Source organism: Eurosta solidaginis, chromosome 4, assembly GCF_040869045.1.
Source record: "Eurosta solidaginis isolate ZX-2024a chromosome 4, ASM4086904v1, whole genome shotgun sequence".
Classification (NCBI taxonomy): domain Eukaryota; kingdom Metazoa; phylum Arthropoda; class Insecta; order Diptera; family Tephritidae; genus Eurosta; species Eurosta solidaginis.
Window position 1 is genome coordinate 154094068 of NC_090322.1, and position 27051 is coordinate 154121118.

General features: G+C 35.6%; 1 protein-coding gene across 2 annotated transcripts in view; it reads right to left on the reverse strand.

Annotated features, from left to right (window-relative positions):
* Positions 1 to 27051, reverse strand: part of LOC137250522 (ras-related protein Rap-2a) — a 234331-nt gene that overhangs the window by 101300 nt on the left and 105980 nt on the right. For both annotated transcript variants that reach the window (XM_067783477.1, XM_067783479.1), the window contains exons 2-3: positions 24553 to 25227; positions 20294 to 21177 (exon numbers count right to left, since the gene is read on the reverse strand). In XM_067783477.1, the coding sequence (XP_067639578.1) occupies positions 20294 to 20382 (89 nt within the window). In that variant the 5' untranslated portion in view covers positions 20383 to 21177; positions 24553 to 25227. The remainder of the gene's footprint in view (positions 1 to 20293; positions 21178 to 24552; positions 25228 to 27051) is intronic.

Sequence of the window (27051 nt, forward strand, 5' to 3'; positions counted from 1 at the left end):
CATGGCATGAAAATATAAACGTTGACTTAGAAAATATAATCGCGAAACTTTTTGCATTTGCTTTTGTTCTTGTTGACATTGTGAAAATGCAATTGCATTATTCTGCTGTATTTAAACGACCGTCATTTTTCAATGAGTTGGTAATATTTGCGAAATAGTGGGAAAACTAGATCTGTGACTCTGCCTTCTCAGTCGCAGCGATTTTCATACGTATCTGTATTAAATGGATATATTTATTTGAATTCTTATAACTTTTGTATCAGTCCATCGATTTTGTTGAATGAAAGCTTATTTTTTTTATACTAAAACACAGCTTAGAGAGAAAAAGAAGATCTGCAAAAAAAATATAAAGTTTTCGAGATCCTTCCTCGCAAAATACAAATTTTTTTTTATATCTTTACATAAAAAATTGAAAAAAATCCGTAATGATTGTTCGTTATCTTTGAATCTGCAGGGCCTAGGAAAAAGTTGTATGTGCAGTTTATAGCAAATTTCATTACCTTTTAAAAACGTTTTGGAATTGCTTAATTCGTTCTTGAGATATATATGAGTAAGTGGACCCAATTTTTTATTTTTTTTGAAAAAAAAAAAACGTTATTCGTAAATATCTCAAAAACGTTACCATAGAATTAAAAATAACCTTGATTTTCGGAATCAGGGGGTCATTTTACATAGGAATTTCATAGTGGCGTCTCTGGTGCATTTTGGCTGTAAACCAGTGTAATCGAAATCACAGCTCTCATGGCAGGAGCAATTAGCTATCGCAATTATACGAAACAATGCGCCAACTGCTACATCAAGCAGTATATAGTGACAGAAAAAGGATTAAACTAGAACTATTTAGTTGCAGCATAAGTCACAAACTCAATAAGGCGCCTTCTTCTGCTCATGAGAACGCCAAAGGCTGGTCTTTTTACTGAAACCTGGAAAGATGTTCGACCAGCCATCCTCATAGGTGCCACTTTGTATGTTGGACTCGATAGGAAAAATTCTCGGGCGCATTATCAATGAGCACCTGTAGTAAATTCTCGAAAGCCCAGATGGATATAGTCAGTTAAGGTTTTGAAAATTCAGATTCACGATAAATTCTATACAAACAGTTGTCAATAAAGCCCGAGAAGCCATAAAGGAGGTCAAAATAAAAGAAAGCTACATGCACTGATTGCTTTGGATATTAGAAGTGCTTTTAAAACCGCGAACTGAATAGAGATAATGACATGGTAAAGAAACTTTGGCACACCTGTTTACCTGCTCAGAAATATTGAAGCTATTTTAGCGACAAAGTAATCCTCTTTAATATGGATGAGGGACCAAGAAAGCACAACATCACCGGTGGTGTTCCTGAGGGTTATATTTTAGACCATTGCTTTAGAATGCGATGTATGGCGGTGTTCTACAAATCGGACAGCACGCAAATTGTCGGCTATACTTATGACATTGTCGTAGTAGCAGTGACCAAAAAACTAGATCTGCTACAATCATTATGTAATGGCGCCATAAGAAGAGTTAAGGAATGGCTGACGAATGCAAGCAATAAGATAGCACCAGTATGGCATAGATTTAAAATAACCCACCAAAAAGTTATACTGGCAGTCTAAAGTATTACTGCTGTGAGAATATCATGCGCTTACCGGTAGGTGTCCGAAAACGTATTCCTTGTTTTATCTAGGAAAATCCCAGTAGATCTACTGTCAAGAGAAATAGTCGGCCTGTATGACATTGGAATCAGCCGATCATCTGAATGTGTCGACAAAAGCGCAAGGGAGCGAAAAGTAGTCTGGTGGTAAGAACAGTGGGAAGAATCGAGGAAAGGACGCTGGACCTTCAAGTTAGTTCGGAATATAGCGGAATGGTACGAGCGAAAGCATAGCGAACTAAACAACTAAACAGATATTGAGTGGGCACGGCGGAAGAGGAGGGGAATTCTTTCTGACCACACTGTCCCATCGAATTGGAAAACGCAAAACACATAATGTTTCACTGCCTTTGTTTTCACGGCGAAATACTCTCTGAAGACATGGTTTTTTGAGACGAGCCTGTCATTAGAAATTAAGTTCCCCTAATGTGCAGATACATACATTGTTGGACTGCTGTAAGTAGAATGGCTTTTCTAGTGACGCTATTGGTACATGCTGAAAGGGAGCGCAGAGAAATGTGCACGCGAAGCAGTGGCGACTAAATTTTTATTTAGAAAATATGTACTCCTAATATACATTTGGGCAACATTCGTCAACATTGCGATTGACGCACACAGTCAAAGTTACTACGCCAAATGCTCAGCGACTACTAAACTAAAGAGAATAAGAATACGTGTGAATTGATTGCGAACAATTGTTTCACTATTTGCCGATATCTGTTTTAAACCAAATTATGTGGAATATTTTCAGGCGCGTTCAATAGGACTTTGATTAGTGACTTGAATTTATTGCAGCGCGTTATACCCAATGCTTCAAAATGTTGTTGACTATTATATCAACAATTTGCAAATGTATTTGATTAGCGAATTTGACTAATATTGGTTAATACAATTTGTTTAAAAAAAAAAGAAGAAAAATTACAAAATTTATACATGGCAATAGTTACGACAAAGCAGGGCATTCATATAGCTGAGTAGAGAGAGATATCTGTGTTTGCACCAGTATGATATATGAATGTTGCAGATTTCGAGTTCAAAATTCAGCTGATGAAAATGTGAAATTCAGAAACATGTCCTAGTAACCATCTATGTGTGTATATCCTACTCTTGCTCTTATATCAATAATTTATTATTTTTCCATTACCAACGAATTATCTCACAAAACATATTTGCTATAGTCATTAGTTTTTTTTATTTATTTTTTGGTTTTCTATTGTATACAAACATCTGTCACATCGTTATGATAAGCAACAATTTTTTTGGCTTTACCTACTTACTATTTGTATTTGCAGCATTGCTATGTTTTCAGCGGCTCTTCAATTTAAGCTCAAAGTAAACATTTTGTTTTTATTTTTTCTTCAAATCAGTATAGTTTTGTGTCAGTATTTACAAATAGTAATTTTCTTACATACATAAATAAGTATTTATTAATATCAGGGCCATTTTATCATTGTCAAAGGCAATTTGTTTGCTTGAGAATTACAAAGGAAATAGAACGAGAGGAAAATGGGAATACCCTCCAGGACGATGTGCAAACATTTTAATGTAAAGAAGAAATGCATAACTATTAATCACTAGAATTAATCTTACATGTATATAAGCGTATACTTTAAGTAAAAATAAGTAAGGAAGGCTAAGTTCGGGTGTAACCGTACATTACATACTCAGTTGAGAGCTTTGGAGACAAAATAAGGGAAAATCGCCATGTAGGAAAATGAACCGAGGTTAACCCTGGAATGTGTTTGTATGACATGTGTGTCAAATGGAAGGTATTAAAGAGTATTTTAAGAGGAAGTGGACCATAGTTCTATACGTGGACGCCATTTTGGGATATCGCCATAAAGGTGAACCAGGTGTGACTGTAGAATGTGTTTGTACGATATGGTTATCAAAGCAAAGGTATTAATGAGTATTTTAAAAGGGAGTGGGCCTTAGGTCTATAGGTGGACGCCTTTCCGAGATATCGCCATAAAGGTGGGCCAGGGGTGACTCTAGAATGTGCTTGTACGATATGGGTATCAAATGAAAGGTGCTAATGATTAATTTAAAAGGGAGTGGGCCTTAGTTCTATAGGTGGACGCCGTTTTGAGATCTCGTCATAAGAGTGGACCAGGGGTGACTCTAGAATGTGTTTGTACGATATGGGTATCAAATGAACGGTGTTAGTGAGCATTTTAAGAGGGAGTGGGCCTTAGGTCTATAGGTGGACGCCTTTCCGAGATATCGCCATAAAGGTGGACCGGGGGTGACTCTAGAATGTCCTTGTACGATATGGGTATCAAATGAAAGGTGCCAATGATTAATTTAAAAGGGAGTGGGCCTTAGTTCTATAGGTGGACGCCGTTTTGAGATCTCGTCATAAGGGTGGACCAGGGGTGACTCTAGAATGTGTTTGTACGATATGGGTATCAAATGAACGGTGTTAGTGAGCATTTTAAGAGGGAGTGGGCCTTAGGTCTATAGGTGGACGCCTTTCCGAGATATCGCCATAAAGGTGGGCCAGGGGTGACTCTAGAATGTGTTTGTACGATATGGTTATCAAATGAAAGGTATTAATGAGTATTTTAAAAGGGAGTGGGCCTTAGGTCTATAGGTGGACGCCTTTCCGAGATATCGCCATAAAGGTGGGCCAGGGGTGACTCTAGAATATGCTTGTACGATATGGGTATCAAATGAAAGGTGCTAATGATTAATTTAAAAGGGAGTGGGCCTTAGTTCTATAGGTGGACGCCGTTTTGAGATCTCGTCATAAGGGTGGACCAGGTGTGACTCTAGAATGTGTTTGTACGATATGGGTATCAAATGAACGGTGTTAGTGAGCATTTTAAGAGGGAGTGGGCCTTAGGTCTATAGGTGGACGCCTTTCCGAGATATCGCCATAAAGGTGGGCCAGGGGTGACTCTAGAATGTGTTTGTACGATATGGTTATCAAATGAAAGGTATTAATGGGCATTTTAAGAGGGAGTGGGCCTTAGGTCTATAGGTGGACGCCTTTCCGAGATATCGCCACAAAGGTGGACCAGGGGTGACTCTAGAATATGCTTGTACGATATGGGTATCAAATGAAAGGTGCTAATGATTAATTTAAAAGGGAGTGGGCCTTAGTTCTATAGGTGGACGCCGTTTTGAGATCTCGTCATAAGGGTGGACCAGGGGTGACTCTAGAATGTGTTTGTACGATATGGGTATCAAATGAACGGTGTTAGTGAGCATTTTAAGAGGGAGTGGGCCTTAGGTCTATAGGTGGACGCCTTTCCGAGATATCGCCATAAAGGTGGGCCAGGGGTGACTCTAGAATGTGTTTGTACGATATGGTTATCAAATGAAAGGTATTAATGAGCATTTTAAGAGGGAGTGGGCCTTAGGTCTATAGGTGGACGCCTTTCCGAGATATCGCCACAAAGGTGGACCAGGGGTGGCTCTAGAATATGTTTGTACGATATGGTTATCAAATGAAAGGTATTAATGAGTATTTTAAAAGGGAGTGGGCCTTAGGTTTATAGGTGACGCCTTTCCGAGATCTCGCCATAAAGGTGGACCAGGGGTGACTCTAGAATGTGTTTGTACGATATGGATATCAAATGAAGGGTGTTAGTGAGCATTTTAAGGGGGTTGGGCCTTAGGTCTATAGGTGGACGCCTTTCCGCGATATCGCCATAAAGGTGGGCCGGGGGTGACTCTAGAATGTCCTTGTACGATATGGGTATCAAATGAATGGTGCTAATGAGTATTTTAAAAGGGAGTGGGCCTTAGTTCTATAGGTGGACGCCTTTTCCAGATATCGCCATAAAGGTGGCCAGGGGTGACTCTAGAATGTGCTTGTACGATATGGGTATCAAATGAAAGGTGCTAATGAGTATTTTAAATGGGAGTGGGCCTTAGTTCTATAGGTGGACGCCGTTTCGAGAACTCGCCATAACGGTGGACCAGGGGTGACTCTAGATTGTGTTTGTACGATATGGGTATCAAATGAGCGGTGTTGGTAAGCATTTTAAGAGGGAGTGGGCCTTAGGTCTATAGGGGGACGGCTTTCGGAGATATCGCCATAAAGGTGGGCCAGGTGTGTCTCTAGAATGTCTTTGTACGATATGGGTATCAAATGAAAGCTCTTAGTGAGCATTTTAAGAGGGAGTGGGCCTTAGGTCTATAGGTGGACATCTTTCCGAGATATCGCCATAAGGATGGGCCAGGGGTGACTGTAGAATGTGTTTGTACGATATGGGAATTAAATGAAAGTGTTAATGGAGTATTTTAAAAGGGAGTGGGCCTTAGTTCTATAGGTGGGACGCCTTTTCGAGATATCGCCATAAACGTGGACCAGGGGTGACTCTAGAATGTGTTTGTACGATATAGGAATTAAATGAAAGGTGATAATGAGTATTTTAAAAGGGAGTGGGCCTTAGTTCTATAGGTGGACGCTTTTTCGAGGTATCGTCATAAAGGTGGACCAGGGCTGACTCTGGAATGTGTTTGTACGATATGGGTATCAAATGAAAGATGTTAATGAGTATTTCAAAAGAGAGTGGGCGTGGGGAGTGAGTTCTATAGGTGGACGCCTTTTCGAGATATCGCCATAAAGGTGGACCAGGAGTGACTCTATATTGTGTTTTGTACGATATGGGTATCAAATTAAAGGTATCAAAGAGGGTTTTAAAAGGGAGTTGCCCTTAGTTGTATATGTGCAGGCGTTTTCGAGATATCGACCAAAATGTGGACCAGGGCTACCCAGAGCGTTATCTTTCGGGTACCGTTAATATATTTGTATATATGTAATACCACGAAAGGCTTTTGATTTCGCCGTAGGTGTCACACCCAATTTTACAAAGTTTTTTTAAAAGTTATATTTTGTGTCAATAAACCAATCCGATTACCATCTTTCATCCCTTTTTTCATATTTGGTTGTGGCATATTTTCATTTTTCGTAATTTTCGATATCGAAAAAGTGGGCGTGGTTTTAGTCGGACTTCGGCCTTTTTTTTATACCAAGAGAATGTGAGTTCAGATAAGTATGCGAACTTAGTTAAGTAAAGATATATCGATTTTTGCTCAAGTCATCGTGTTAAGGAAGGACAGGCGGTCGACTGTGTATAAAAAATGGGCGTGGCTTCAAACGATTTCGCCCATTTTCACAGAAAGCAATTATCGTCATAGAATCTATGCACCTAATTTTTGTTCGACTTATGGCCTTAAAAGTATTCTAGACGAATTAAATGAAAAAGGGCGGAGCCACGCCCAATTTGAAATTTTATTCTATTTTTGTATTTTGTTGCACCATATCATTGTTGGAGTGGAATGTTGACATAATTTACTTATAAACAGTAAAGATCATATGTATATAATTAGCGAGCTTTGCTCATATTGCTTTATACAATGGTTTTTGTAATTGATATTAGAGAAAAATTGTAAGTTTACAAATGGCGATGCTTGCTAGGGTATGTTTCTGAATTTCACTTCTTTATCAGCTAGCTTTTCGGGAGCTGAGTGCTGAACTCGAATCTCCAACATTCATATCAGTGCAAAGGCTGACACCTTTAGCTGCTAAGCCATATGAATGTTCCGTTGTTAGCTGTACAATTGGTCTCAAAGAGTTGCCTTTTTGTTTAAATTCAGAAACATGTCCTAGTAACCATCGCCGTTTGTAAACTTACAATTTTTCTCTAATGTCAATTATAAACAGTAAATATATTAAATTTTTTGTAGAAATTTGACTTAAAAATTTTTTTTTTAAAAGTGGGCGTGGTCCTTCTCCGATTTTGCTAATTTTTATTTAGCACATATATAGTAATAGTAGTAACGTTCCTGCTATACTCCATCATCATACCTTCAATGGCTGCCAAATTACAGCTTGCAAAACTTTTAAATTATCTTCTTTTAAAAGTTGGCGTTGCCATGCCCATTGTCCAAAGTTTTACTAATTTTCTATTCTGTGTCATAAGGTCAACCCATCTGCCCAGTTTCATTGCCTTAGCCGTCTTTGGTAATGAATTATCGAATTTTTTCGGTTTTTCGAAATTTTTGATTTCGAAAAAGGGGCGTGGTTAGAGTCCGATGTCGTTCATTTTAAATAGCGATCTGAGATGAGTGCCAAGGAACCTACATACCAAATTTCATCAAGATACCTCAAAATTTACTCTAGTTATCGTGTTAACGGACAGACGGACGGATGGACGGACATGGCTAAATGAATTTCTTTTTTCGCCCAGATTATTTTGATATATAGAAGTCTATATCTATCTCGATTAGTTTATACCTGTACAACCAACCGTTATCCAATCAAAGTTAATATACTCTGTGTGCAAAGCACTCTGAGTATAAAAAAATAAATAAAATGAAAAAATAAAAAGTAAAAATTATAAAATAAAAAAAAACTAAATTAAAAAAAAAATATAAATAAAAATTAACAGAAAAAAAATAAAAAATATATAAAATGAAATAAATTAAAATAAAATGAAAAAAAAAATTAACAAAATAAAGTAAACTAAAATAAAATAAAATGAAATGAAATGAAACAAAATAAATTAAATTAAAATAAAACAGAAGAATTAAATGAAATTAATTGAAATAAATAAAAATTAAAACAAAAAAATGAACTAAAACAAATTAAAATTTAAAATGTAAAATAAAGCCAAATTGTAAAGTCAGAAAGCGAAATGAAAAGAAAGGAAATGAAGTGAAAGCAAAGAGAACAAAGGAAAAGGAGAGGAGAGGAAAGAAAGGAAAAGAAAAGAAAAGAAGGAAGATAAAAGAAAAGAGAAGAAAAGAAAAGAAAAGAAAACAAAAGAAAAGAAAAGAAAAGAAAAAGAAAAGAAAAGAAAAGAAAAGAAAAGAAAAGAAAAGAGAAGAAATGAAAAGAAAGAGAAGGAAAGAAAAAAACAAAAAATAAAGGAAATATTAAAGGGACAGGAACCCTCAGAGTATGGTGTGAATTATTTTATATGGTATGCTGTTCACTGTAGTGTTGTAGTGTCAAATTGGGTTACTGCATTTAAATCTGGCAACTCCCCCTCTAATAAAAAAAAGATGCAGCCATGCATGTATGCACTTGGCATTACTGGGTGAGAGAGTCGAATGACGGAGAATTCTGATTGGCTGAATCCTCCGTTAGTCGACTCTATCACGCCATCGCATCATAAGATTTTCCCGTTATGCGTTTTTGCATACCGGCAAAGTTGCTTTGAAGCATTAGTATTTTTTCTACAGTTTTCAGTTTGAATTGAGCCGGGGATACAGACGCAAGTGCGCGAACTAAAAAGTAATAAAAGAAAAGTTGTGCGTGTGTAACCTAAAATAGTAAGAACTAAAAGAAAGGTTGTGCGAAACCAAAAAAAGAAAAGATTTTTTTTAGACGAATACCAAATAAAATTATTCTATGACCAAAACTAAAAGAAAAGGTGTCTGTACATTTTAATTAAATAAAAAGGAAACAAAAAGGTAACTAGTGTGAGTCGGAGTGTGGTATCGCCCCAGCGTGAGGGTGAGTTCGCCCGGCCAAATCCAAAATGCCGGTGATGCAACTAAAGTTCTTATATGGCGACCGTGGGCCGAAGCCCTGCAAATGCGGCGAGTGGCCGATAGGAGGCAAACCTCCCACCAGGTGTGAATGTTCGAATTAAAAAAAAAAAAAAAAAAAAAAAAAAAAAAAAAAAAAAAAAATTAACAAAAATTTCTACAAATTTATAAAATCAAAAATTACAAAAAAAAAACAAAAATGCAAAAAAAAAAAAAAATTTAAAACCACATCTACAAAAAAAGTATAAAATCAAAAAAAAAGTTACAAAAATACAAAAACTGAAAAATTTACAAAAAATAGAACAATTTAAAATTATCTACACAAAAAAGTAAAACATTTAATACTTCACAAAAAAAAACTACAAAACTATAAAAATCTACAAAAAATACAAAAACCAAAAATCAAAAAAAAAAAAAAAAAAAACGTACAAAAAAGGAAAAGAAGCCACAAAAATATTGGTTAAGTACCAAATACTTGTTTTTTTCAAAGCTATAAAAAAAATAGATATATGAAAACTAAGAAAAATAAAATACATGGAAAATAATCTACAAAAATGAAAACATCAGAAAAACGACTAAATAGAAGGAAAATAAATGCAAAATGTCTACCTAAGGTGTAAGTGACCATGAATTGGCAGTGGCTGGTGCTTATTATTTTGCACATAATAAAATCAAAATCAAAAAAAGAGGTAACAATCTCTACATCAATTTTGAAAAACCAGCAAAGACTACAAAATGGACTGAAACAAAGCCAAAATCAATTTTAAGAGGAATCAGAGATAATAGAAGCAACTAAACAAAATATTTGAAAAACTGACTAAAGAAAGAAATAATAAATAAATCAACATTTTTAACAAAACCGATGAACTTTTGAAACCAGCTGTACTAGCCACCAAGCCAATTGCATAACGGCATCACTCCACTTAATTAACGGCACAAACGCCAAAAATTTGATACTTATACATTATAACGGCGAATGAAGTAACGCCACAAACACTTAAGCAGCGACAACCGCATTTCCAGAAAGGCGGCAGCAGCGCAGCATCAACTAAAGGCAGTACCAGACCGACAGCAGCAAATATATGTATGTAACCTTTCATATCTTTTATCACTTATATGAAAAACAAAATTTTTTCTAAAATAGATTTTTCAAAAAAAATATTTTTTTGCTAATGTTTTTCTCATCCACAAATTTTTCTCATATTTTCTAATCGATAAATTTTTATATTGCAATCAATTCTTTCCGAAATTATGAGTATAATATAGGTACACGATATATACCTATTCATCACTTTATCTTTCGAAATTAAATATCAATAAAAATTTACCTCAAAATTTAAAAATATTTTATTAAAAATAATTAACTTTATATTGAATTTATTTATTAGAAAAATATTTAATTTTTCTAATTTTAAATACATTAAGGCAGTTCAGAATCTTTTGCATTTAATAACAATCTATGAATTGTAAGCAATTCTTTTAAATACAATAAACAACCAAAGAAAAAAAAAAAAAACATTAACTCTGGGTTTACCATTTGCTAGACCATTTGCACAAAATCCTGAACTCCCCTCTATTTAGGATATGCCATTAAATGAAATTTTTGCCTTATATCTAAACCACGTGAATTTAATATGGAAAATTAAAATATTTTCATTGATTTAAATTTTTAAATAAGCGTTTCGCTTGCTGTAAAAATTTACAGTTTGGAAATTTTATTAATAGCGGGGCGTCCGCAATATAATAGAGGATTTTTGATAAAAGATAAGGTTTTTTGATATAAAGCGGTCCGTTCGCGATACAAAAAAAAACCCTTGGTTAGGCTTGTGGAAACAAGTGCGGTTTTTTTATATTTTTTTCCAATAGTCCGAAAAAAAAAATATACCAGCCTGTTTCGGTTTTTCATAAAATAAATAAAACCGGAACACGCTTGTCTATTTCCTTTTGCAAAGCCCATTCTGGGGGGCGAGAAACCACAGACCAAGTGTCCTTCTTAGGACAGCCTGTCCATTGGTTAGCTAGCGGGGCTAACCTAGTGGGGGACAGTCGGTAAGTCCGACTAAGTTCGGCACGGAAGGGGGGTAGGCATTTCTCTAGCCTATAATTTAGAGAAAATCCGCAGACCGGATGTTCCTTTGTTTTCAAAAAAAAAAAACAAATTATAATTTTCTTAACCAGACTTACCATTTTATAAAATTCATACCAAACGCGACAAATATTAACAGGATTTTCAAATAATACTCGGATTTACAAAATTCTTACCTGATTTACAAAAATTTTTTTTCTTTCTTTTAAAATAATTTTCAATAAAATTACCCTGTTTCAAACACATGTCCGATTCTGAGGGCAATTCCAGCGATAAATCAAGCCCTAAAGGAAGGTGTTCACTAGCTCGTCAAGAAGATTTTTTAGGATTTAATGACTCAGATATCGCAGAAAATAATACTTCAAATTTTCAGTCAGTAACTAATATTATAAACACTCAGCCTTCAGCAAATTCGTCTAATAATTCAGACAACCTACTAACTAGCACTTTCAATTTTCAGTCAGGAACTGACTTTTCCAATTCTCACTCTACTTCAAATTCTTCTAATTTGCCTTCAACAAATAATTCTTCAGATTTACAATCGAATAACAATATTTCAATCATGGCAACCTCAGAACAGAAAAAGGTGTTCATTACCAGTTGCGCCTCAATTATTAGGGACAACTACAGCGGCGATCCACTGGCATTAGAATCTTTTATCGACAAAATAAAATTAATTGAAGTCTTCTCAGATGAAAATTTAAATAGTACTTTTATTGCATTTTTGAAATCCAAACTTGAGGGAAAAGCACGCGAAGCATTACCAACCGTAATAAATTCAGTCGATGACATAAAGACTGCCTTGAGAAATAGAATAAAACCCGACAACTCGAAAGTTGTTTCTGGTAAAATCGCGTCTTTACATGTCATCAATAATAACTACTCAGACTTTGCTAAGCGCGTTGAAGAACTATCCGACGCATTGGAACGTTCTTTGATTATTGAAGGTATGACACAAGCCAAGGCACATGAAATGGCCGTAGAGCAAACAGTGAATGTGTGCAGGTTGAACACTCGTTCAGAATTGGTCAAATCCATCCTGGCTTCAACTACCTTCAGTGATTCAAAAGACGTAGTTGCAAAAATGATAGTCGAACGTAATAATGAGGTAAAAGAGAGACAAGTACTAGCATTCCGTACTCGTGGTAATTGGCAAAATAGTTTTCGAGGAAATTATAGAGGTAATAATTTCAATAATAGATACAACAATCCAAATGCGAGATTCAACAATAAAAATAGAAATATTTACAACAATAATAATTACGGGTACAATAATTCTAATAGAGGTAATAATGACAGATATAGCACTAATAGAAACAATCAGCCTAGTAGTAGTAACGATATGGCTAATAATAATAGACGTTCAAATTCACGAAGTAATGCCAATGTACGCGCTTTAAACGTGAACGACCCTCAGGAGCGAACACTGGGGGATCGGAATCACGATTTAGACAATTAAACGAATCTTCTTCAAAAATATTAAAATCCATCTACTGCTTGAACCTTAATTATTCAGATTTTATTGAACTTCAATGTAGCGATTCCTACAAACCATGTACTTTTCTAGTAGATTCTCAAGCAGATATTTCTTTAATCAAAATTTCAAGTTTATCTCAAAATTGTAACTTTAATACTAACGAAATAACAAACATAACAGGCGTAACGCCTGAAACAATTTCAACTTTAGGAACCTTAAAAACCAACTTAATTGCATATAAATTCTTAATACCGCATACTTTACATGTAGTTAACGACGATTTCAATATACCTTCAGACGGAATACTCGGCAAAGACTTTTTAAAATTTAATAAATGCATTATTAATTACGCAAGCGATAGCATAACCATTAATACCGGATTAGATAACGCAAATATACCAATTTTACACGGCACAAGTAACGATTCTTTAATTATTCCTCCGAGATGTGAAGTTTATCGGTTATTTAAATTACCAAAATGCGATAATCCTGTTTTTGTAGACTCGCAAGAAATCTGTAATGGTGTTTTTACGGCAAAGTGCATTGTTGACACAAATAATCCAGTTATAAAAATTTTAAATATTACTGACGAAGTAAAACATGTCAACAATTGCAATATCGTAACGGAAGATATCACCAACTACAATGTCTACAAAATCAATGAAACTTCAAAAGATCAAAAACGCTTAGAGGAATTAACGAAAATTTTGAAAAATCAAATGCCGAGTTATGCTCAAAAACAATTACTAGATTTATGCTTAAAATATGCCGATGTATTCGCTTTAAAAACTGATCGTATGACTTTAAATAACTTTTACGAACAAAAGCTACGTTTAACTGATAAAAATCCAGTCTATATAAAAAATTATCGTTTACCATATACACAACGTGAAGAAATTAATAAACAAGTCGAAAATTTAATGCGAAATGATTTAATAGAACCCAGCTTTTCTAATTATAACAGCCCTTTAATCTTGGTGCCGAAAAAGGATCTTACAGGCCAAAAGTCTTACCGTATGTGCGTTGATTTCAGAGCAGTCAACAAAAAGCTTATCGCAGACAAATTTCCGTTGGCACGCGTAGACGACATACTCGACAATCTTGGCAGAGCCAAATATTTTTCGACTTTAGATCTTTTTTCTGGTTTTCACCAAATACCACTTCATGTTAATTCTAGAGACGTTACATCTTTCAGTACAGATCGAGGAGCTTTTCGTTGGAAAGTTTTACCTTTCGGTTTAAATATAGCACCAAACTCTTTTTCACGTATGATGTCATTAGCATTTTCAAGCATTTCGCCAAATCAAGCTTTTATGTACATTGACGATGTTATCGTCATCGGATGTAGCGAGACACATCACCTCAAAAATTTAGAAAAAGTTTTCGAAACTTGTAGAAAATTCAATTTAAAGTTAAATCCTAACAAATGCAATTTCCTTCGTTCTGAAGTAACTTTTTTAGGCCATAAATGCACCTCCAAAGGCCTGCTGCCAGATGACTCAAAAATAGACGCAATTAAAAAATACACTAAGCCTAAAGACAAGGACGCTGTTAGGCGGTTCGTTGCATTTGCAAATTATTATAGGCGTTTTATACCTAACTTTGCGTCACTGGCAGCCCCTTTAAATCGTCTAAATCGGAAAAAAGTTGAATTTGTTTGGGATGATGCTTGCGAAAATGCTTTCGAAAAATTAAGATTATCATTAATGTCTCCTCAATTATTACAATACCCTGATTTTTCAAAAGAATTTATTATCACTGTAGATGCATCTAAGAGTGGTTGTGGCGCTATATTAAGCCAAAAGCATGGAGATAATGACTTACCGATTTGCTTTGCATCAAAATCTTTCAATAAAGCCGAACAGAAAAAGGCAATCATAGAATTAGAACTTTTAGCAATACATTTTGCTATAAAACATTTTCGGCCGTATGTCTACGGTACACATTTCACGGTAAAATCAGACCATAGACCATTAGTTTATCTATTCAATATGAAAGATCCTTCCTCGAAACTCTCTAGAATCAGATTAGATTTATCAGAATACAATTTTACAATTGAATATATTAAAGGAAAATCGAATGTTGTGGCTGATGCTCTTTCGCGTATAAGTATAGACGAGATTAAAGATTCGACGAAACACGTTTTAGCCGTTAAAACGCGATCACAAATTAAACAACAAGAATTACAAAATGAAAAAATAAGTTTAAATGATACGACCTCTAACGATAATAAAGTACAAGTTTATGATAAATTTTCATACGATTTTTCAAAAAAGATACCGCGAGTAAAATCAACAATACAATATAATAAATATAAGGAGATTTTCAATTTACAAATTTATGCGCATTTAAAACACAAAAAATACAATTTGCTTAATCTCGTGACTGTTAACGAAATAACGAATTTAGATGAGTTACTTTCGAGGCTGGAAAAAGCAGCCGACAATCACAATATTAAACAATTAGAATGGCCAAAAAATGATATATTTTTCAATAATTTTTCAATTACGAATTTTAAAATCCGCGGAAATGAAATTTTAAAATCATTACAAATAATATTGACGGACCCTGTAGAGACCGTAACAGACAATGAACAGAAACAAAAACTTATGACAATTTATCACGAAGATCCACTGTTAGGAGGCCATTGCGGAACAAAAAGGTTATATGCCAAATTAAGAACTAAATATTACTGGAAAAACATGACACGTGATATAGCGAAATTTGTGAAAAATTGCAATAAATGTCTTTTAAATAAAGTGAGACCAAAAACAAAAGAAAATCTTGTCCTTACTCCAACACCCTGTAAACCATTTGACATAGTGATTATCGATACAATAGGTCCACTTCCAGAATCAAACTATGGTAACAAGTTCGCTGTTACTATGATTTGTGACTTTTCTAAATACCTGGTAACAGTAGCTGTACCAGATAAATCAGCAAAAACTATCGCATGTGCTATTTTTGAAACCTTTATACTAACATATGGTACAATGAGAGCCATTAGATCCGATTTAGGGACGGAATACAAAAATGAATTATTCTCGGAATTAACAAAACTTTTAAAAATTAATCATGATTTCTCAACAGCTTATCACCACGAAACTGTTGGTACTGTTGAAAGAAACCATAGAGTATTTAACGAATATTTACGTGCATATCTAGATGAAACGTATTCAGATTGGGATACGTATTTGAAGTATTTTACATTTTTACATAATACTACAAGTAGTTCGGTTTTTGATAATAAATTTACTCCTTTCGAATTAATATTTGGCAGAAAATCTACAATGCCACATGAATTACAAAAGGAACAAATCGATCCGATCTATAATGTAGAAAATTATACAAAAGAACTAAAATATAGAATGCAAAAATCTCATAAAATGGCAAGAAATTTGATTAATAAACATAAAATTAGAAATAAAGAATTATACGATAAAACTGCTAAGCCTTTAGAAATTAAAATTAATGATAGGGTTTTAGTGGAAACAGAACCGAGAAATAAACATAGAAATATATATCAAGGTCCCTACATAATAAAGAATATCGATGGACCAAATGTAAAAATTTTTGATGAAACTAATAAAATTGAAAAAATTGTACACAAAAATCGTATACAAAAAATTAATTAAATTGATAGCCGAAAATAATCTTTAAATATAAACCTACTTTAAGAACATGAAGGCCAAACTAAACAAACTATTAATGTTAATTCTTAATACGGCCTAATGTACAAAATTCATATGTTAGATTGAAATACTTAATAAATATATATTTACTCAATTTAATAATAAGCATATAAATAGTAACGGTTCACTTCAAACTGAAAACATTATTTTTTACATATTTCATTTTCTTATAAATTTATATCTTAACCCTAGTAAAGCCTAAAGAAGAATGTGGCAAGACTGATCACCTTGCCAAATTCTTCTTTTCTAAAGGGGGATGATGTAGTGTCAAATTGGGTTACTGCATTTAAATCTGGCAACTCCCCCTCTAATAAAAAAAGATGCAGCCATGCATGTATGCACTTGGCATTACTGGGTGAGAGAGTCGAATGACGGAGAATTCTGATTGGCTGAATCCTCCGTTAGTCGACTCTATCACGCCATCGTATCATAAGATTTTCCCGTTATGCGTTTTTGCATACCGGCAAAGTTGCTTTGAAGCGTCAGTATTTTTTCTACAGTTTTCAGTTTGAATTGAGCCGGGGATACAGACGCAAGTGCGCGAACTAAAAAGTAATAAAAGAAAAGTTGTGCGTGTGTAACCTAAAATAGTAAGAACTAAAAGAAAGGTTGTGCGAAACCAAAAAAAGAAACGATTTTTTTTAGACGAATACCAAATAAAATTATTCTATGACCAAAACTAAAAGAAAAGGTGTCTGTACATTTTAATTAAATAAAAAGGAAACAAAAAGGTAACTAGTGTGAGTCGGAGTGTGGTATCGCCCCAGCGTGAGGGTGAGTTCGCCCGGCCAAATCCAAAATGCCGGTGATGCAACTAAAGTTCTTATAGTGTTATATGTCCACCACTGGGATAATTCTAGTTAAAAAAAAACAAAAAACAAGACAAAATTTTATAAGAAGTTACATATTTGTTTAGAAGTAAAGTATAAAGTTGCGTTAGGTTCAAAAATTTTAGTCGAGTACTTAAAATATTTGAGTTCTGCTAACAAACGACTGAATGGTGAACTTAGAATGCGAAGAAATATATATTACCCATTTCAGAGTTAATTAAAATCAGAAACTTTTTGCGCTCATACGTTTCCATATTCATCCAAATTGTATGAAAAAATTACAATTCCTTTCGTATCATTTTATTTCAAAAATGTATGCATTTCCTCTTTTCATTAAATTTCATTCATTTTCTTCTGCGCAACAAAGAGGAAAATAAAAAAAATATAAAATATTCTCCAAATGACTTTCGTATAAAATTCGTGAGCATATTAAATTGCAACGGTATCTTTTGTTAAATAATAAAATAATGAAATAGTAAAACGGCAGCACAACACGTAATGCAACATGTGTGGGAATGTATGTGTGTGGTTGCGTCTGTATGTTATTACGTTTGTACTTGTTACATATTGGGACGAATATTAGTGACACTAAGTGATACTCACATCACTAGTCTGATGCTAAGTAAATGAAGCCACAACAACAATAAAGCAGGCAGTCTCTTGTATCTACATAAACGAATCAATTATTATGTCTACACATATATACGTACACGCAGCGGAGAGAGACGCACAAACACATGCATATATCTTATCTGAGATACTCCCAAAAGTAGGCAATCGTCTGTGGAAGTACCACTCACATATACACGCGCATGGGCTATGCGAGAAGCTATAAAAATCGTGCATCTGTAGTTATAGCTGAGAAATTTATAGCTGGTAAACAAATAGCAAATTCTAGAAATAGAAACGCCTAGAAATATGTCAACGAGGAAACCAAAGAGTATAAAAGGAGTAGTTGAGGCACGACAAATGAGTTTGATTGAAGCACGCTATCTGCCGAGAAGTAAAAGTGTTATTGTGAAGTACTTTAATAAAGGCCTTTTTGCATTATTGAATAGTGGAGTTATTTATTCAACAGTTTAGTGATTCGAACGTTAGTAGAAGGTTGCAAATAAGCGAAATTTCCCCAAATTCGTTACAATATGATAACAAAAAGACTCATTGCGATGGTTGTTTGCAAGTTATTTCAAGAATCACTTTTGAGTCATTTCATGCTTTACTGTCTATCTTTCGCCAGAACAGAGCAAAAGTATTTTGTTTTCGGCTTACTCGGAACACCGGGAGATAAATATACATATTCCAAGAAAACTTCTCTTACCTTAACCTTTCTACCCACTCAACCTCTCATTCCATGTGCGTGCATATCAACTAATATAGAGCTAAGTGCCATCCTTGTCCATATATAAAGGATTGACTGACTTCCATAAAATTTTGAATTGATGTTATATTCTTGCACCAAGTAGTCCCACTTCGGCAATGGTTCATGAACATTTCGGTATAACTTCAGATTCAAGTATTTTGAGACTATGTCGGAGCCAAGTCGGAACAATTTTAAAATATTCTCCGGATTACTTTAGGCATCGTTTCGGGAGAACTTCAAAATTATTTTAAGACTATTTCGAAATCATTTCGAAACAGTTACACAATCACTTCAGATTTATTTCGAGACTATTTCGGGTCTAATTTGGAACAATTATTAATTCTCTTGGATTATATTAGGTAAAAATTGTTTCAGACTATTTAACTTTGGAATCATTTCGAGACTATTTGGGAAACGATTCGGAAAAGTTTTCGTACTACCGGTATCATTTCGGAAGAACTTTTAGATCCTTTTTACGTTACAGGATCATATCAGAATTATTTCGAGAGTATTTCAGGACCAATTCGGAACAGTTATAGGATCGCTTGTATTATATTAGGTAAAATTCATAACAATTTCATACTATTTTTGGAATAATTTCGAGACTATTTCGGAACAATGTAACGATCACTTTCGGAATGTTTTTTGAATGATTCGAGATAGTTCCTGGATTGCTTTCGGGTGCATCCCGCTCCGTAATTGTTTGCCTTAAAAGAGTTTTCCCTACTTGTTTAGTTTCGTTTATTATTTCGAAATGGTCTCATCTTTAGTCTTGAAAACATACCGAAGCTGTCCCTAAATTATAACTAAAATAAAACCAAAGTCGTCATGCAAGTGTTCCGAATCGCTCCGGAAGTAGTCTAGAAACGATTCTGAAGTGATCCTGGAACTATCCCGAAATGGATTTCAAATAGTTTTGAATTGATTCTGTAATTGTCCCTAAATGATATCTTAAACTATCCAGAAACGATAATGAAATTGTTTCGAATTGGTCCGATATAGTCTCGAAATAATTCTGAAGTTAACCCGTATTGGTTACGAAACCGAGGGTGCAGAAGTAGTCCCAAAATGATCCAAGAATATACGATATACTTGCATTTCCTTTTTTTTTATCGAAGTACGTCGATCCTTTATGCACGGACAACGATGGCACTTAGGCCCATATTAGTTGGTTACTGCATTTCAAATATCGAGTAGAGAATCCTCCTTAAACTTTTGAGCGCAAATTTGTGCAACATCTGACTCCGACTGGATACATTAGAGTCTTTCAAGTCCCGAATACAGAATTATCTTTTCATATTTTACTCGTATGCTACCGCCGGTAAGTATCGATACATTAGGAGTTTTCATCTGTTTGTAAAATAGTATGATCCAAAACATGAAGTCTTATCCTCCCTTTCTTCGCTGTCCAATGTTGAAGTGTACACAAAGCTTTTACATCCCTAGTATGATAAAAGGCTTAATTATCATTATCATTGCTCATGATCGAGTGATTGGTCATTATGATCACAGGTAGATATTATTTTCGCTGTCAACGCTGGTTTCGGTCTTACTCCTCAAATGAACTCATCTTCTGATTTGTAGCCCAAAACCTACCAACCATCTTATGACTACAAAAGTATGCCTTTTAAATAATGAGTTTTCAGTAGAAAAAATAAGAAAAAAAAAAACAGGAAATTAATCTATTGATTACAATGACTTACTTGTCTCGTTTCGGTCTCTCATCGGCATTGTCGTCCTTCATAAAGGACGGTTGCAGGCTGAAACGCCTACGTAAGTGGCGACCGCGCATCTTGGCGTTACGTTAACAAGAGCGTGAATTCGTTGAAGTAGAAAATGCAAAAACGCTTACGGCTGCGCTTTGTTGTTGTTACACCTCTTGCTAGCACGCGAAGTTGTTGTTTTTATGTTTGTTATATGTTTGTAGATGACGAAAAGATGTTCAAGTGACTACAATTTATGCTTGCGTGAGATCTCGTAAGACGGAGCGTGCGAGGGCGTGCAATGGATTTTCAACTCACTATGTGATGTGATATGTGAGTTTGATGAAGACGTGCCGCGGCTGTTATTCGCAAGAAATGTGCTGTAACTGCAGTTGGCAAAGAAAGTGTATACTTTATCTATATTTCCTACGTGCGCAATTTGTTTACATCTTCCATTTTTATTTTACAACTGCTTAGTTGATGATGTGCCTTCTTTTTTTAACTTCTTCTTCTTCTGCGCTACTTTTTATGACTTCAGGTTGTTCCCTTGAGTGCGCTGAGTAGGGCCTGCCGCTTTAGTTTATTGCATGGTGTGAATTTTTGTTGTTATTGTTTTTATTGTAATTTTTATGTTTCTTGTGTGTTATTGTTGTAACATCATACAATTTAGTTAACGTACCAGCTTTCACTCGTATTTCACTATAAATCAAGCAGCTCAGCTCGCTTTAACACTTTTGACAAATGTCTTTCGTTGAGCGGACGTCTTCTGTAAGCCGCTTGTCACGCTCGTCACACCCCTTTCGACGTTCTCTAGCGCTTATTTTTTTTTGTTTTTTATTATTGGCTTGGATTTTCACACTATGTTGCACGCTCAGTATGCTGGGCTATAAATTTACAGTATATATTATAGGTCTTTTGAAATTCACATTAATTTGTAACAATTTTTTCCGAAGAATATTTCGTATTCTCAATCATACAAAAAAAAAAAATGTTCACACTTTGTTTGGAGGAAGTTCGGATAAAAATTGCAAAAAATCAATGCGAATTCTAAGGTATTAATGGAGCCCTCAATTGGGAATTTAAGCACCCCTCAGAAAGTCGAATGGATCATAAAATCCTTCGAGCCCTTTAAATCCCCGGAACCCGATAATAAATTTTCAAATAATTCAGAACTACAATTGGCAAGTGGAATTATGTGACCCATGCTCTAGGAAATCTATAATGTCAACGCCTTAGGGCTGTGCCATAATCCAGTAATTTCAGCCCGATTAGCTTTACGTTCCTTCTCTTCAAAAGCCTTGAAAGGCTGCTGGATGTACCCATTAGGAGTAACATGCTCATAGAAAAACTTTCCAAATCTCAACACACGTCCTATAAAGGCAAATCCGTAAAAACAGCACTCCACGCTATCACCAGCATAATATAGAGAGAGATTACCTTTGAAGACTTTACAAATGGCATATTCCTTGATAAAGAAGGATCATTTAACAATTTCTATCAGAAAGCACGAGGTAGCGGTTGGAACTTCCACTTGAAAAAATTCGTGGAGCAACTTCCAACAACAAGGGACAATCCTATCATGTCTTGGATACTCCTTCTTAATACGACGCGCGTCAGGTTCTTTACAAGGGCGTTGTATTCTCTCCCTTTACTGCGGAAACTAACTGTGAACACCTTATAATTATGAAGTAAGAAATAATCTATTGTCAGTTATTGCTTACGCCGATGACATTGACGTAACGGTAGCGGGAAATATCTTCTGTGTCTAGGCGAGCTAATTCTCGTAAAAGACTGTTCCCATGCAAGCAGCCACAAAGTTCATCCAGCGAAGACTGAAATGGTTCTATACACCAGACGCTATAAAATATAATCTTTGAAGCCACCGCCATTAAACGGAGAAAAGCTTAAAATCTCAATAGTGGTTAAATACCTCGGAGTTTTTTTAGACAGTAAATCGAACTAGAATAAGTATGTCTTAATAAAATCTAGCACGGCCGTAATGGCCTTCTTCGTCTGCAAAGCAGATGCGCGTAATGCAGATGGAGCTTGAAGGCACACATTTGACATTGGATATACACCACGTCGTTAGACCCATCCTATTTTATAGCATAACTGTTTGGTGACCTACACTCGACAGAAACCGCAGAGCCAGCAGGTTGACAATAGTTCAGCGCGTGACATAACTCTCCACACCCACAAATGCTCTGGAGGTTATGCTCAATCTCCTTCCATAACACCATTGTGAGAATCATCCTGGAAAACTTTCGTCGTTTCGACAATCCAGTCCATCCTTTAGACAACAAATTATCTATCAGAATACCATAGCGACATGAATGGCGTGATATCTTCAATCCATACCCAGAGTCCACAGCAATCTTCACGAATGGCAATGACAATTTGGGTAGTGGTAACTCACTACTCAAAAAGATCTTTTGCTCGGTTTACCACAAAGGTGATGTGGGTCCCAATCTCAGTGCTGTCGCTGGGGACTCTATTGCTGATAAGCTAGCAAGGAAAGCCACTTAATGGACTGAGGTAAATCAGTTAATGAAAACCGAACTAAGTTCTCTATCAATACCAATCGCTTTTCCTAATGATGATGATCATCAAAATTAATTGGCACTTAACCGTCTGATCGATTTTGGCCGGTTAGTAAAAAGTCACGCCAGCTATCCCTTTTTCGCGATAACTGATGCCAATTGGAAGCACCAAGGGAGGCCAAGTCTTCCTTCACTTGCCTCTCCCAACTCATCGGAGGTCTCCAACGTGATCTACTTCCAAACTGCGGTGTCGACTGAAATACTTTCTTAGTCGGAGCCTCTTCGTCCATCCGCATAACAAGCCTTAATCACCGATGCCTTTTGGTTTTTATTCGCTGCACTATCTTCATATCTGCGTAATGTTCATCACTAAACCTCCCTTAATACTCGCCGTCAGCATCACGGACAGGAACATAAACATTCCGGAGAAATTTTCATTCGACCACTCCAAGAGCCATCTTATCTTCTGCCGACACCGTTCATAATTATGAGCCATACATCGGGATAGGCAGGATGAGCGACTTATAGAGCTTAATTTTTGTTCACCGATAAAGGACTTTACTTTTCAATTTCCTTCTCAGTCCAAAAAAGCACTTGTTGGCAAGAGTTGTTGGCTGTTTGATTTTCGAGCCGAAATTACTTTTGCTGTTACTGCTGGTTTCTAAATAAACGAAGTACCTCACAGTCTCGAATTTATAACCGCAACAGTGACGTTGCTGCCATGGCGCTAATGCGTAAAATTTTTTTTGGACCACAGAAATTACTTTGTCTTTTCCTCATTTACAGCAAGACCCACTTTTTTGTTTCGTTATCTAAAACCGAGAAGTCAGAACTCAAAGCTCTTTGCTTGTTAGGTCCACTTATCGGGATATTAACGCGAAACTGTGAATACACGGCCAACGCATGTAAATTCCAACGAATTACTTCAGTTGAAGACGAGAAGGAAATATAAAGTGTAGAGCATCTGTCCAAGCACTTCCTTGGCTGCTTCGCGGAGCTTGGATCTAAGGAAATTGAAGGCATTACTCGATGCATTAGACGTACTAATTTGTTCAACTTTTTATGCATATAAAGGAGGAATGTTAGTACCTAATTTAGTGGTCTCAAAATAGACCAGCTGGCCTAAGTGTGCCCCACTACTTTGCTGGGGGGAGGCAGTCACTATTACCTAACTTTACCTAATGCAAATTTCTAGAGATCGTGGGTTCAACCCCCGGTCAAAGCAATAACGAAAATTCAAAAAAAAAAAAGCTTTTCCATTAGAAAAAAGTTTTTCTAAACGGGGTCGCCCTCGGCAGTGATTTGACAAATATTCCGAGTGTATTTCTACCATGAAAAGCTTCTCAGTGAAATTTCAACTGCCGTGCAGATGCCGTTCGCCAATTTGAAGGAAAAATTAAAAGGAGTACGACGCAGGTTGGGAGAGAAGCTCTGCGGATGTTATCGGGCCTTGCATTTTTATTCTGATTTTCGAGAGACCTATAACATGTACCTTGTTACACTAAAATTGATTGGGGTACAAAATGCAAACTCAAAAAAATTTAGATACTTTAAATAAAAAGTTCGAAATTTTTGTGAACTTTTCTCGAATTCTTAATTTTTTTGAATTGTTTTTGGATTTGATTTTTCTAAAAATTGAAAAAAAAAAAAAAAATGTCAAGGCAAAATTTGTTAAAACGTGGCACTGCTATTTTTCTGCTCGGCGCTGTATGTACTCACTCATAAACTGTAAAATGTGAGCTGTCAAGTGCGTACACAATGTGTTTTATTTAACTTAATATTTGTATTTGGCTCGTTTTATGTACATATATATGCTCACGTAAACTTTTCACACGAGCCCACTTTTACTTGTTAGCTCTCTTTCTCCTACTTCTTGTGTTAACACGTGGAAGTTGTTGTACTTTTGTTGTTTTTTTTTTTTTTTTTTTTCTTTCACAAATCTAGAATATGACAACTGTTGGCTTATTTATTAGCTAAGCGTAGTGTTACACGCTCTTGAATTGGCGTTGACGTTTTGTCAGTCGTTGGCTCCACTACTGAAGCGCGTCTAAGCAAATATTTGTTGCATGAATAAACCTCGAACCCACACACTTAGAAACAAACATAGACCAGAGCCAAAATGTACTATTTTTTAAGCTTTTGTTAGATTCGTTTTACTCGTTATTGTTAACTTCTTTAAATTCGCTTCTGTTATTTGCTTTTGGCAAATTTCATTTGAATTGGTATGTTGTACATAAATATGTATGGATGTGTTTCTCTTTTGTATTGCATCAGAATTTCAATTTGAACAAAAGTATTTAGGCAATTTCCGCTTGCTAAAATATCGGCAACACTTCCGGCATTGCTTCCTCAGCTCTTCCGCAGTTGGGCACTTTCAACATGTTGCTGTGTCCTCTGCAATGAAAATATTAGAATTTATGTTTATTAATTTTCATAAGCTGGCGTTTATTTATCTTCACACATGAAAATTTGCATCCATTTATTTTGAAAAACTTTCAAATATTTATGTTGCAAAGTGAAATTTTCATAAATAAATAATAGATTCAACAGCTTGGTGAAAAAGCGCGCATAAGTGTTTGCGATTATGTGTTTATGAAAGACGGGATAAGCCTAGTGAGAAATTTTAATTTCTTTATTGCATACTCGAATGATGCAGTTCTCATGACTTTTCATAATAAAATTTATTTTATAAGTTGTTACCCCCATGCTATCCTTATCCCTCTCTTTCTCTCTCTCTTTCTCTCTTTCCCCCTCTCCCTCCCATTCTCAATCTCCCTCTCCTTACTCCTCCCTTTTTCATCCTGCTCATTGTCGCTTTTCCTACCCCTCTTCCTATCTTTCTCCTTATATCTCTCCTTCTTCTCCTTCCCTTTCTCATGCTCCTTTTCCTTCTCCCTCCCTCGTTCCTCCTTTCCCACCCCGTCACCTTTCCCCTCTCCCTTTACTACTCCTTCACACTATCCTCTTCCTTTTCCTATTACTATTATTATTCATGTTTTAATTTCTATTCCCCTTCCTCAACCCCATTCACCCACTTTCCAATCCTTTTCCTCTCAATTTCCGGCCTTTTGGATTTGATCAAGTAACATTTACTAAAGGAAAGGATGCCTTAAATAAAAAAATCTGTTCTTATCAGCTTTACATCTGAGAGATTCTCTCACCATCATCCTTCTCCTTTTCTCATTCGCCTTCCTCCCCCTCTTTATCCCCATCTTCCTAACCCTCCCCTTTCCCCCACCATCTTTCTTTCCTTCTCCTCTCCAGATTGTCGCCCTTTTAGCTTATATCAAATGACCTTCACTAAATGGAAGGAAATATTGACTTAAAAGAATCTGTTCCTTTCAGCTTAACATCTGATAGATTCTCTCTCCCTCCTCCTCCTCATCTTCGCCTTCGTGTTCCCCATCGTTTTTCTCCTTCTCTTTCTCTCCCTCTTCCTCTTCCTCTCGCTCTTCCTCTCCTTTTCTGTAGACGGCCTTTTTCACCTTACCGAAACTGAACGGCACAACGAGAAATCTTTCTTCTGAAGAAAAATATGAAGAGAACAACATGTTTTAGAAAGAATGTGTCTGTATGATTCGTTAAAGGTTTGGATTCAAAAGGAGCTCTAAGGCGAAGCAAATCCACCAAGTCTAAACCAGTACGTTATGATATTGATGTCATGAAAAGGAGACGATAAAACGGTGTTCAAACTATTTCTAGTAATATTCTATATTCTTCGAGTACCGGAAACAGGGCCTACACTGACGTAGATCGGATATTGTGTAGATAGGATATTGTGTAGATCGGATATTGTGTGGCGATATAAAGTCTCGCTGGCGTGGATACGGAAGGAATATAATGAATTTGCCATTGAGATGGTCAGAAAATGTTCCGAAATTGATACAAACATGGTGAACATCTCCGTACCGTCACCACTGGGTTATCTCACTGTAGCTCAACCTTGCGATTTTGTGGTGTCAAGGTCGTTACGAACATATTTAGATAATTTAAAAACACGCTCCCACTTTTAACTAAACAAATATGCAGTAATACTTTAAAGTTGGCATATACTAACAAGCATCCTCTGCAGAAGCTGTCAGGATGAAGAGGAATGTATTCACAGCTTTCTCTGTCTATGCCCAGGACAGCAAATAAGATGACTCAGATTTTAGGGTTTACTGTTTTTCGACAATCAAGAAGAGGTGGATCTACATTGTTTTTCGACAATCAAGAAGA